This window comes from Sinocyclocheilus rhinocerous, unplaced genomic scaffold (assembly GCF_001515625.1).
Source record: "Sinocyclocheilus rhinocerous isolate Xijiao unplaced genomic scaffold, SAMN03320098_v1.1 scaffold616, whole genome shotgun sequence".
Lineage (NCBI taxonomy): Eukaryota > Metazoa > Chordata > Actinopteri > Cypriniformes > Cyprinidae > Sinocyclocheilus > Sinocyclocheilus rhinocerous.
Genome location: NW_015631496.1, coordinates 337771 through 350345, shown reverse-complemented (window position 1 = coordinate 350345; position 12575 = coordinate 337771). Strand labels below are relative to the sequence as shown.

General features: G+C 37.7%; 1 protein-coding gene across 2 annotated transcripts in view; it reads right to left on the bottom strand.

Moving 5' to 3' along the window:
• Positions 1 to 12575, bottom strand: part of ldlrad4b (low density lipoprotein receptor class A domain containing 4b) — a 50829-nt gene continuing 38254 nt past the window's right edge. For both annotated transcript variants that reach the window (XM_016554500.1, XM_016554501.1), the window contains 3 exons: positions 7298 to 7452; positions 4733 to 4783; positions 1 to 1560 (listed from right to left, as the gene is read on the bottom strand). In XM_016554500.1, the coding sequence (XP_016409986.1) occupies positions 1009 to 1560; positions 4733 to 4783; positions 7298 to 7452 (758 nt within the window). In that variant the 3' untranslated portion in view covers positions 1 to 1008. The remainder of the gene's footprint in view (positions 1561 to 4732; positions 4784 to 7297; positions 7453 to 12575) is intronic.

Sequence of the window (12575 nt, the reverse complement as noted above, 5' to 3'; positions counted from 1 at the left end):
AGAAAAAAAGTAAAAATCTCAAAACGTGTCAAACCTGTTCAGTTCTCTTAGTGAAGTGAATTTTTTAGGCAAAATGTCAACCGTGCCACCAGCCAACTGAACTCAGATCAGCTGGAGTCTGTGAAAGCGGCAGAACGTGTCAGTGGTGAGGATAGATGAGAGTAGAGCAGACTCTCTGTATTCTGTGTCTCTTTTAGATCAAGGTTATTTTAGGCTGGATCAGAGATTTTTCTTGTGCTGAAGACAGACAAGATCACTTCCCTCTGGTAGAAAGCTCGCACTGAAGCATATAATCGGAACTACACGAAAACGACAGTACATACAAGTAAACACGTATATCACATCCCCCCCTCCCCCATTCCCAAATTTCTCGGATTAACCTCAACAATAGTGCAAAGTTCAGAAAAGGGTTTTGATTTAAATGTATAACAAGTCTTTAAGACAGTCAACGCCCCTATGACACCTTCCACATAAACCTTGGCACTAGGATTTGGATTTTCACCCTTTTTCGCATTTGTTTTGTTCATGCTGCACAGATCTCGGTCTTTAAATAAAAAAAAGAAAAAAGAAAGAAAAAAGAAATTTCTATCCACACAGCTAGTAGTATATCACGTGTGGTTTGGGCAGAAGGGGGGCATTCAAGAGGAATACAACAATAAAACCAACAAGAACAACAACAACTAAAATCCTGTCTTGTGCACGAATAACTTTCTCTACATTTGTCGGCTATACAGAAGTAATACAGAGAAATAACTCGAGACTCCAGGCAGTGCATAAACCCCAGTTTTAGCGCAGCTGGACTGACAGAAAACAAATGTAATGTTTTCTTTCGTAAGCTCAGCTCCATATTGTTATTTAAAAAAAACACAAAAAAAACCACATGGTTTCGCTTTCGTCGCGAAGACGCATTAAGCGCTGTTGTGCACGGGAGTGTCAAGAGGGAGAACCCGTTCCCTTTGTGAGTGGAGAGTGATCGCGATTGCCCAATCGTGTGCTAGCCCCGCCCCCTCACACTAGCTCCTCCCTCTGTAGGTCTTTGCTCAGCGCTATTGTGCTCTCTGGGCTGTTTAAATCTGTCCGGCCCCTGGGCGGAGTCTGCACAGTGATGGGGATGGGCGGGTTATTGCTGTGCTGGTGGAGGTAAAGTACGATGCCCGACTGCTGCCCAATTACTTGACTGTAAGCGGGCGGAGGGCCCTCCATGCGTCCATGGGTACTGAAGCTGGCCGCGCTGATCCCAGAGTTGCTACTGGGAGGTCGCGGCCCACCGCCACCACCTGAACTGTGCATGTCAATGAGGTCCCTGTCGAAGATGGTCCGGTTAGGCGGAGCGCGTACCGACTCTCGGTTGAGCTCGAGCTGCTGTTCGGGGTCTCTCAGCTGCAGTGTGCAGGGGCCCTGGTACGGCGGCGGCTCCTCTCCGTCTGACAGAGAGATGGTGGGCGGCAGATCGATCTCTTGCTGCAGGTATGGGTAGGTAGGCTGGAAACGTCTGAAGCGGTTGTGCTGCATGAAAGTGGGAGCGGTGAAGCGGTCCCTTGGCTGAGGACCATACACCACCTGCAGAGCAGAAGGGAGTAAATGCAAGAAATCCAATAAAAAGCCATGAAAACAGTAGCTAATAATTAGACATCAGTAAATGCTAGTATACTATGCACATCTAAGGGGCCGATTACATGACAACGTTTTTCAGCCAAAAACAGGAAACTTTTTGTGTGTTTTGCCTGTTTGTTTACACGACAACAGAGTTTTGCGGACTGAAAACGCATATTTTTGAAAACGGCTTTCAAAGAGCAAGCTTTTGAAAACGCCACCGTTATCATTTCCGTGTAAACACCCAATACGGGAATCTTTGAAACCGGTGACATCATGCGCGTGCGTAGTACGTGTTAGGTATGTAGACGTGCACAGTACGTGTCGATTTTAAAGTCAAGTGCGAACAAACATACACAACAATGGCAGAGTACATGGTACTGTTGTTGCTGCTCAAGAGTTTGCTAATGCTTCTTCAGCAAAGTGTGGATTTACTTCACCAATAGCGGAGACGCATCATATACATCATATAATCGTCACTTCCCTACTAGTAGTACTGTTTACTAACAAGGTGACAGAGCCAACTACTGGCCTGGCATACGTAATACAACGTTTTTGGCCATTTTCGCAGATATGTGTAAATGCAAATCGTTTTGAAACCGTTGTCATGCATACATTAAACTTTTTAAAAACGCAAGGGAAAAACTTTTCCATTTTTGACTACATTGTTGTCGTGTAAACGTAGCCTAAATGTACGGTGGCCGAGAGAGCTCAACGCGCTGCAAATGAAAAAACACATGCAAATAAAAAAAACATCATCAATTTGACAACACACACGCTGCAAATGCTCACAACACAACCAAATAAAGAAACGCTCTGCAAATACTCACAACACAAACAAACGCGCTGCAAATACTCACAAAACAAATAAAGAAACGCGCTGCAAATACTCACAACACAAACAAATAAAGAAACGCGCTGCAAATACTCACAACACAAAGAAACGCCCTGCAAAAACAGAAACGCGCTGCAGATACTCACAACACAAACAAATAAAGAAACGCGCTGCAAATACTCACAACACAACCAAATAAAGAAATGCGCTGCAAATACTCACAACACAACTAAATAAAGAAACGCGCTGCAAATAGACACAGACCACATCGGAAATGTTTAAGGGAACCGCAGTGACAAACATGGCTGGGACATGCACTGTCTACTCTGAAAATTGATTTTTGTTTATTTTAACACCCTGATCATATTTATTAGCTCTTTTTTGTGGATATTATTAGCCTAAATAAGCTGACGAAATACACAATTACTGTAACTGTGAAAGGTTATGTAAGCTGGCTAACTTACTTTTATAACTTACCTTACAAAAATTAATCATAGCCTACTATTAAAACTAATTAATTAATAAATACATTATATAAGAAAAATGAAGAAAAAAAAAAGGTTATTTTTTATACAAATTAACCATGGATTTACTACACTAACCATTTTAACCATGGTATTTGTACAACTGTGGTTATACAAATGGAAATCAATACGCCAAAAAAAACAATGGTTAATTTTCATTTTGTTGGGGTAATTTTGTTTGTGTTTTAGTATTTGGTTGTGTTGCGAGTATTTGCAGCACATGTTCTGTCAAACTGATGAAGATGTTTTCTTAATTTGCTGGTGCCTTTTCTATTTGCATGTGTTTTCTGAAGTTGCAGCGCGTTGAGCTCTCTCGGCCACCGTATAAATGGCACAATGGTGGTAGTTTATGGATCGTCCCTTGAAGGGTTTGAACCTACAAACTTCCAGTTACCAGCCTAGATCTTTGATACATTCAGTACTATTGGTGGATGAAAAATGTTATGGCACTTTTCTGTTTTTCAAAGCTGTCCGTTCCAAAGAAAACACAATTTGTGTTCAATTATTTGTTTGCAACATCCCTCATTAAACTGTATGACCAAAAATAAATAAATAAATAAAATAGAAAATAAAATAAAAATCACATTTCAGACTGTCTTTATATACAGATATATATTTTACGACCATTATTATTTTTACAACCGTTATTATGTTATTTTTTTGACAGACTCCCGAGACAATTAATAATGATATTTTATAATCTGACAAATTTTGGCAAAGATGAAAATATATATGAAAATATATGAAATTTGAAAAATGGCATATGAAATATATGAAAATATGATAGAGTATAATTATATACACACTTCTAAGCAAACACACACACACACAAACACACACACGTGTGTATCTATATCTATATATTACATTTCATAATTATGATTAGATAAAAAGCAAAAGCACAGACATTTTTAAAAAGCAAACAAAATCTTGATACATTTTTAAGCTATATCACCTAGCCTTACTCGATAATTTTGACCCATACAATGTTTTTTTGGGTATTGCTAAAAATATACCCCAGCGACTTAAGACTGGTTTTGTGGTCCAGGGTCACATATAAGACATTGTATGACAGAGAAAGAATCTATATGCTCAACTAGAACTACAAGCACATAAACCAGTTTTTACAGCAGACAAAAGTGTTTGTTCAGAATAATGGTATTCTACTCATACCACATCCACACAGTTAAATAATGACTCTTCCATTTCCATATAAACTCACCAGAGCCCCAAACTTAAACGGTCCCCAGTCCAGACATTAGTATGCTAATGTGCAGCTGATAAAATATCCCTAATATGAGTGAAATCTGCATATCAGTTAGCCAATGAGATCAGCCTCATTACTGCAGGGGCCACGTCTACATTAGTGAGTTTGAGGCTGATGGGAGGCAATTTGCGCAGATAGACCCTGAGTGTCTGGCCTCTCAGACGACCGTCTAGACGCTGCCAGACGAGGGTGAGAGATTAATGAACTGCTGAGAGGCTGCATCCCGGTGAGAGAGACAACCCCCCACACCACCACCACACACAAACAATGAATATATACGCATGTATTCTCTCCACACAATATATTTTATACTAGTGCTATCACTCACAGACAGTCTCAGAGACTATCCTCCCTCACATACGCCTACACTGAGAGAGGCACAGGCACAGAGACGACACACACTTGAGAAGACTTCACTGCTTGTTACAGGCAGACATGCCATTTATACAAGGAGAACAACAACCCTTGAAACACACACACACACACACACACACACACACACACACAGCTTACCTCAGATGCTCCTTGTCTCAGCCCATTATCTGATGGCCACAGAGAACCCTCCTACAAACAAGGAGAAAAAAATACACATATGTAATATTCAGAATTATTTGAATTTTAAGATAGCATAGTCTACCAAGAATATCAAATAATACTGATACTGAAATATTTTACATAGTAAATATACAATATTGTTAGGTTAACAACAACTGATTGTTGATTAGAGAGGAACATTTAAAATCATTATAGTTCACCCACTGTCATAAATGAAAATAGACTAGAAAATATAAGAAAAAAACCTGGTTGTTAAGCGGTAATAAAGCTCTGAGTCCTTGTATATTCATATTAGCATTTCATGGTTGAAATAATATAATATAATATAATATAATATAAAAAAATATTCTTCCATTAATTAATAAACCATTTGTTGAACCTTAATTCTATCCATATTTGGATTAATTTGTTAAACTTTTTGCCTACATATTTTCTTATGTAAATTGCATGAAAGACATTTAAAAACAATAAACAAACAAAATATAATATTAAAAATATTCTACAATAAATAAATAAATAAATACCCATAATTTGTTAAACCCTAATAATACCCATATTTAAAATTATAGACATTTGGAGGAAAAAAAAAAAAAAAAAAGATATATAATAAAATAAAATAGAATGAATGAATAAATAAATAAATAGATAAAATAAATCAAAAGAATCAGACAGAGCCTATTTGTTAAACTCTAACAATGCTCTGTGGCTACATGTATCCATTCTAATTAAAAAATCTAAACAACCAGCGAGTAACATGCTCCCAGACATTACTGCTTGCTTCCTTCACTGGCTTCCCTCCCCCTCGCATTCCCTCATGAATGAAAATGAAAAGTCTCAGTCATTTAGCAGTCTCTCCCGGGTGCTGCAGTGGGCTGCGCATGTCTGAGTTTGACTGGCGTCTAGACAGAACTGCTAAATGTAATCAACATGCCCTGGTCTCAGAGGGACACTGCCATTGTGTCTCCTCCAAAACACACTGCCTTTCTGAAGGAGTAATATATATCGTGTTTTAATTACAGGTAATGCATTCAGTAAGATGTAATATGTCCTAATGCAGTATTCAGTATCCCATGAAAATTCTCTATCCAGTTGCCCATAGCATGAACAACTGGAACCTCATGCACTTTGCAGCATGTTCACTAACCTTTAGGGCATGACTCAGACCAATGATTTGTATTTTTGAAGTAAGATAAATGTACGATTAATTTCCTGCTGTCTGTCTAGTTAAAAACTGCACAAACGTTCCGAAAACCATCCCTGAAGTGAGATGAGACACCCACACATGCAGTGCTCCGTCTCATCAGCTCAGTGCACTGCTGCAAGTTATTTTGGATTAGACACAAAGACGACCTTTCCAGAAGTAAACACACACACACCCCACTCAAGAGATTTTTAGGCCCTGCTGTTTTCTTCTTTTCTAAGATAAAAGCTCACCCACATAAGACATACCAAACAAGGCTTAGAGATGACACGGCAAGGTGAAAAATTCATTTATTCAGTATTAGAAATTGATGTTTCACAGCTCAGCCTGAAAATCATGACAAGGAACTGTGATGTTTATGATTTAGACACAACATAATTTTAAGTGCTGACTTTAAGGAAGGTATTTTCCCGACAAACGCCATATTTAATAATTATAAATACTTAAATACTTCTATAATTTATAAAGGAACATTTAAAATAAAGTTCACCCACTGTCATCAATGAACATATATCAGAAATACTTGATTACTCACTCGATACTCATTAACCAAACTGGCATTATTAAAAATATATATAAAAAATTAAAATAATAAAAAAAGGTTATAAATAAAAAGAATCATAATAATAATGTGTGCCTAAATATATCCTTATTTAAATTACATGGGTGACATGTAAAAAAATAAATAAATAAATAAATAAATAAATAAATAACCCATTTGTTAAGCCCTTATTATTAAGATGATTTTAGGTGCTGATTTACTTGTTTAGATGATCCTCGTGGGCTTTGCTGCACCTGGACTTTGGAAAACTGTTGAAAACTTTAATATCTCTGTTTTACTCTCATGACATTGTGATTATACCTTTTTCATTCTGCTGCTGATTTGCAGAAATATTCTGATCATTTTGGTTTCCTGTTTTCATCCCACACTGCATTTGTTTATGCTGTTTACATTTTATGTTGTTCCCATGCTATATCCATGTATTGTTTTCTGATTTGTCTGCTTCTTGTAATAAATTGCTCATCATACTGTTTCCTATTTGCTTAGCATGCTCAGTAAAGTGACGTTTGGTTCTAGAAAGATTCTGTGTAAATAAAACATGATTATTATTTTCTCACAGAGACAGGAAATTGCTGGCAACTGGTGTGTTCCATATGAACCATGTGAACTTCTAGTAGGCCTCATCTCTAACATTCATTTTTTTTGTTTATTCCCACCCAGGGCTCATCTAAATATGGAGGAAAGTGTACGGAAGGTTGTGAAAGTGTTTAAGCAAAGGTGCTGCTGCGGTTAGTACAGAGAGAGTGAGACAGGGTCTTACCGGCTGCAGAGAGAGATCCTGACTCTGTGCCTGACTAGCCCGGCTCAGGAACGACCATGTGGTGAGCTTGTAGTGGTTGAGCAGACACACGACCACCACGACCATCACAGTCATCACGACGATTATGATCACGATCTGCACAAACTCCAGTTCAGCTGCAAAATATAAAGACATAAATAGTTTAGAACAGTGCAGAATGAAAAAAACAACACAGATCCTGTTTACGATCAAAAAAAAAAGAAAAAAAAAAGTTTAATCTCATTTTGACCAAAAGATGGCAGCAGAGTCAAATCAACATCCATGATGACTACAGATCCCCAAATTAGGTGATATGATATCATCTGGCAAAAAAAGGTGAGAGGCATTTTGGTTTGACATGGACAACAGAAAGAAAATAGATAGTATAGACTTAGAGTGAGATCTAGTGTATCAGCTTCAGAAATTAGATAAAGCCTGTTTATTCCTGTTCATCATTTTTAACTACGCATTAAATATTATTTGAGAAAAAAAAATCGCTTTTGCTAAATAAATTCATATCATTATATATTTCAAAGCATTAAGTCTTGCTGTAGACTGCATTGCCTTTGGACCATTTCACCCCAAAATGAATATTTTGCCATTATTTACTTGCCCTTGCCCTCATTTCAATGTTGTTATTTTTTTCCATGGAACACAAAAGGATAATTCTGAAGAAGTTATGCGGCTCTATTTAATATCATCCGGCACCACAGGCACCATATTTGATTTGCGGGTCAATAATAGCTTATTTTTCGGTCTGTTTCTCACTTAAATCTATCATAAAGCTTCAGAACACTTGGAATATAGTGCACAGGTCAAATGGAATACAACTTGTTGCTTTAATAGTGCTTTTGAGATATTGAAAGCTGTGGTCTATGAATTGCCACATGGAAAAAAAAAAAAAGTTGATTAAAGAGATAGTTCACTCCTAAATGAAAATCCTGCCATAATTTACTCCCCTCATGTTGTTCCAAACATGTATGAGTTTCTGTTTTCAACAATTTAAAAACATTGACTGTGGCCCCAATTGACTGTGATTATATGGAAGAAGAAGAAAAAAAGCATACAGGTTAGGAACGACATGAGGGTGAGCAAATAATGACAATTTTCATTTTTGGATGTACTGGCCCTTTAAAGATTCTTTAAAATTCTCCTTTTATGATTCATGAAAACAACTAATGGCATACAGGTTTAAAATAACATGAGGGTGAGTAAATAAACAAATAGTTACCCAAAAAAAAAAAACCTTTAAAAAGATTTTTGGGTGTCTAATGATGAAACGTCTCGGTTACGTATGGTAACCCTCGTTCCCTGAAGGACGGAGGGCAGGACCTCGTACTGATATGTTCGTCCTTCGGACGCGAACCACAGCAATGGTCTGTGGTGCGGAAGGGTCGACCCATGAAGTACGCGTCCTTCAGGTCGACCGCTGCAAATGCATTGGCTCGTTTAGTTTACACTCGAAGTAGATTGGTCTCTCTAAGCGAGATCCCAATTTCGTTGGTCATCCGACGTGACGTCGAGAGTGACCGACTGAAAGGGAACCAAAGTTTCTATCATTAACTATAGCTTTATTCCAATATCCTGGCCTACAAGAACCAAAGTAATGAAGATAAACAGCTTGATCGATGTTTCTTGAAACATGTTCTGTCTGAACATGAGGAACACACTGCTGGACTCACACTTGCTCTCTCAGTCAAGACCAAAACCGTTTCTCAGATTGAAATGCTTTTGGAGTCCATAGCCTTTTCAGACAACAAAAACGAGCCCTCCACCAACTGCGCTGACCGCTGAGGGACCGTTCTTGAACCTTGTACAGTCGAGTAAACCGAACTGAGAGGCTGAAAGTGAGAGTGTCACGAAGAGAGAATGAAAGAGTGAGTTGTTGCCTGCAGTGCAGTACTGCGGGATACTGGGACTCACACATCAAAAGAAACAAACACTTCTCTCCTAATTTAGGGCATAAGAGGAGGAAGCAAAAGAGGGAGACAGAGCAGAGGGGAGGGCGAAGAGGAGAGAGAGAGAGAGAGAAAAAAAGAGGACAGACAGGCAGCCAGGCAAAACAGACAAAGGAAGTGACAATCAGACAGGAGGGCAGATAAGACAGAGAGAATGAGACTCAGATCAGAATTCCGGTAAGAACAAATAAGACTACAAACACAAGCCTATCAGACTGGAACTGAATCAATACAAAACGAAATCACAGCAGGCTTTATACTAGTCTATGAAAGCTGAGCTGCTCCTCTGACTTTATATCAAAATACAGGAAATAAAGGCAAGTCTTTTTAAATGTACAGTGGGGATTTGAGAGTCCACATTGAAAATCTAATTTAACCTGGAAACAAACATTTCTAGGATGCTGAAAAGCGTAAAACAGAGAAAATGATATAAAATGAATTTAAAAATACTTCAAATTCTGCAGTAGTTCTCGTCACTCGCTAATCAAATAAGCATATCTGTGACATTGACCATGTTGAAGTTTTCTGGCTTCCACAGAAGTACGGACTCAAATCATAAAATCATACAAAAATTTCAATTACGTTTTTCATCATGTGGATGAAATAATTTATAATAAAAAATTATTTCAATGAAAAAAAGATAGAAAAATGCAAAGCAGAGGCATTTTCTTAATTGCATTCAAGACTTTTGGACCCCACTGTGCTTAACTACTCAGACTAATTTCACAGATTTAGTTTTCAGGGTAACTCTTACAAACAACACCCTAGCAACCAACTTGAACACCTTAGCAACATATAGCAATGTAAAAACCACTCATAACACCTTAGAAACTGCTTAGAACCACCAAAGAGCTTAGCATGGGTAAGCATCACCCAGATTTTCTGACAAGATGTAATATAAATAATTAGATTGTTAAAATAAGATAAACAATTAAAACAGACAACTCTGGATTCCTCTTTTAGAAATCCCTTGTGATTGTTTGCCCAACTTAAGCTAAAAGCTTTTGGAACATGATAGTTGGTTTCTGGCTGGTCTAAGCTGTCAGTAGACACTTTTGGACCAACAACATGCCAGCTTTTGGTGATTAAAGGAATACTTCACTATTTTTGAAAATAGGCTCATTTTCCAACTCCCCTAGAGTTAAACAGTTGATTAAATAGGAAAAATATAGAAACTATTTGGTCATTTTTGAGTGAGATGCTAATGGTCTAATCAGATTCAATGACCTATGCTAAGCTACAGCTAAAAGTGCTACGCCAGACCTGGAGATCGGATGAATGGATTCGAAAACGGTAAAACTCAACTGTTTAACTCTAGGGGAGTTGGAAAATGAGCCTATTTTCAAAAGTAGTGGAGTGTTCCTTTAAGCTGGTTTTTGGAACACAGTAGCTTGTTAACTAACTAATGACCCATTCAGATCAGCTAATGGCCAGCTTAGACCAGCTAGAAACCAGCCACCATGTAGGTTTTGTTTATTTCAATTGGTTTTCATGGTATCTGTTCACATCCAGAGCACATGACTTTCTGTAACACCCACATCCAGACAAGACACTTCAGTTTGAGAAAAAAAAACCCTACAGAGATCGAAATCCAGTCTAAATCAGTACATTAAAACACTCAAACGTTTGAAAACGAATCCCGTCTCAACAGTGCTTTAGTGACAGTGTTCTTTGATTGTTACTATGTCCTGTCCAATTCTCCCACTGACACACTCTCTGTCCTATTTAACACTGACCTCTTATGCCAATCACAGAGAGCCAGAAAGAGAGCGTGAACAAATGAGAGAGAGTCTGGGTATCACAGACTGCAGATTAGCCATACACAGACTGAGTTTCTCTCTGCAGACCACAGAGAGAGGATCAAAATCCATCAGGCCGTTCTGTCACCAGGCAGAGCAGACAGAAAGCTCTAGACCAGACTAGAGAGAAAGAGAGAGAGCGAGAGAGAGTGTGTGTGTGGGTGATGAGGAGAAGAGGGGGGGCGAGAGAGACAGAGAGTGAAGGTGTGTGTGTGTGTGTGAGAGAGGCAGAGGAAAAGAATAGAGATTTGTAGATGGAAAGAAGCAAAGTGAGTCGTGCAGGTGACATATTCAGTGGAGTAGATGGAGGTCACATCCGTAGGTGTCATTACTTCCTGCCATAGCCGATTATGTCCCGGCCACTTTATGGAATAGCTTATGACAAGTATATGTCTGACACAGAGACATCCATACAGACACAGAGACATCTCTGATTGTCAAGCAGAAGTTTTCATTACATTTATGCATGTCATAATCAGTGGCTGTGAATGGTTGTGCTCCAGTCTAGCATTTTTCCATGGCCGGATATCCGTTCAGTGAAACAACAGAACAAAATGTAAATAAATGTGTCAACTTCTGATATACATCCTCCACTGACATGCAGCAGAAATTTGGGTTTATAAAAATAAAAAAAGGAATGGATTATCTGTTTATTTCTGCTTTTTGACAACACTAGCAAGAAATGATTAGACTAATAAAAGCGTAATATCTAGTGTGAATATTTTATTAATACTTGTAATGATATCAGTAATAATAATAACAATAATACAAATAAAATATTTCTGATGAACATGATTTATCTTTTTTGTTATTTTTTTTTGTATCATAGTATTGTTAATAAAATGTTTCTATTAGTATGTTTTTTTTGTTAGTATCATATAGTAATTATTATTACCTATAATTTATTATTATTACATTCAGAATTTTAGATCTAAATGGTCACAAATGTACTTTCTTCTGTTTTGGGCAGCCTAGCTATCAAACACTGCTCAAGTTAGATGTGGCTCAGCTGAGTATGAATAGGTGTAAAATTATGAAAAAAAAAAAACGTATCTATGCAAACAATGAGTTACTTTTCCTGTGAACACCACTATTTCCTGTTGAACACAGTTTGTTGTAATAACATGAGTGCTATTCTTTAGAGACCCACCAAGTTCTATCAGTAAACCCAATATTAAAGAACATACAAACTGAATAAGCAGAAAAAAAAAATTTATTCTAAAAATTATCAGCTTATCTCTACTTTTACTAGTGAAAAGGATTGCTCACTCAATCAGAACCAAATATTGGCCAGGATGGTTAAATAGGTGTCCAACAAAATAGTAAAGTTGACTAGCAAATTTAATAGCAGAAGGAATACTCACATACAGTAGTTGAGAGATGCAACTTCTTGAAGAGTGAGCATTTATTGTTCAAAATAGTGAACTGCACAAATGTCATGTAATACCCTAAAGGACTGTGTGTGTGTGTGTGTGTGTGTGAGACAGTACTCATGTTCACATG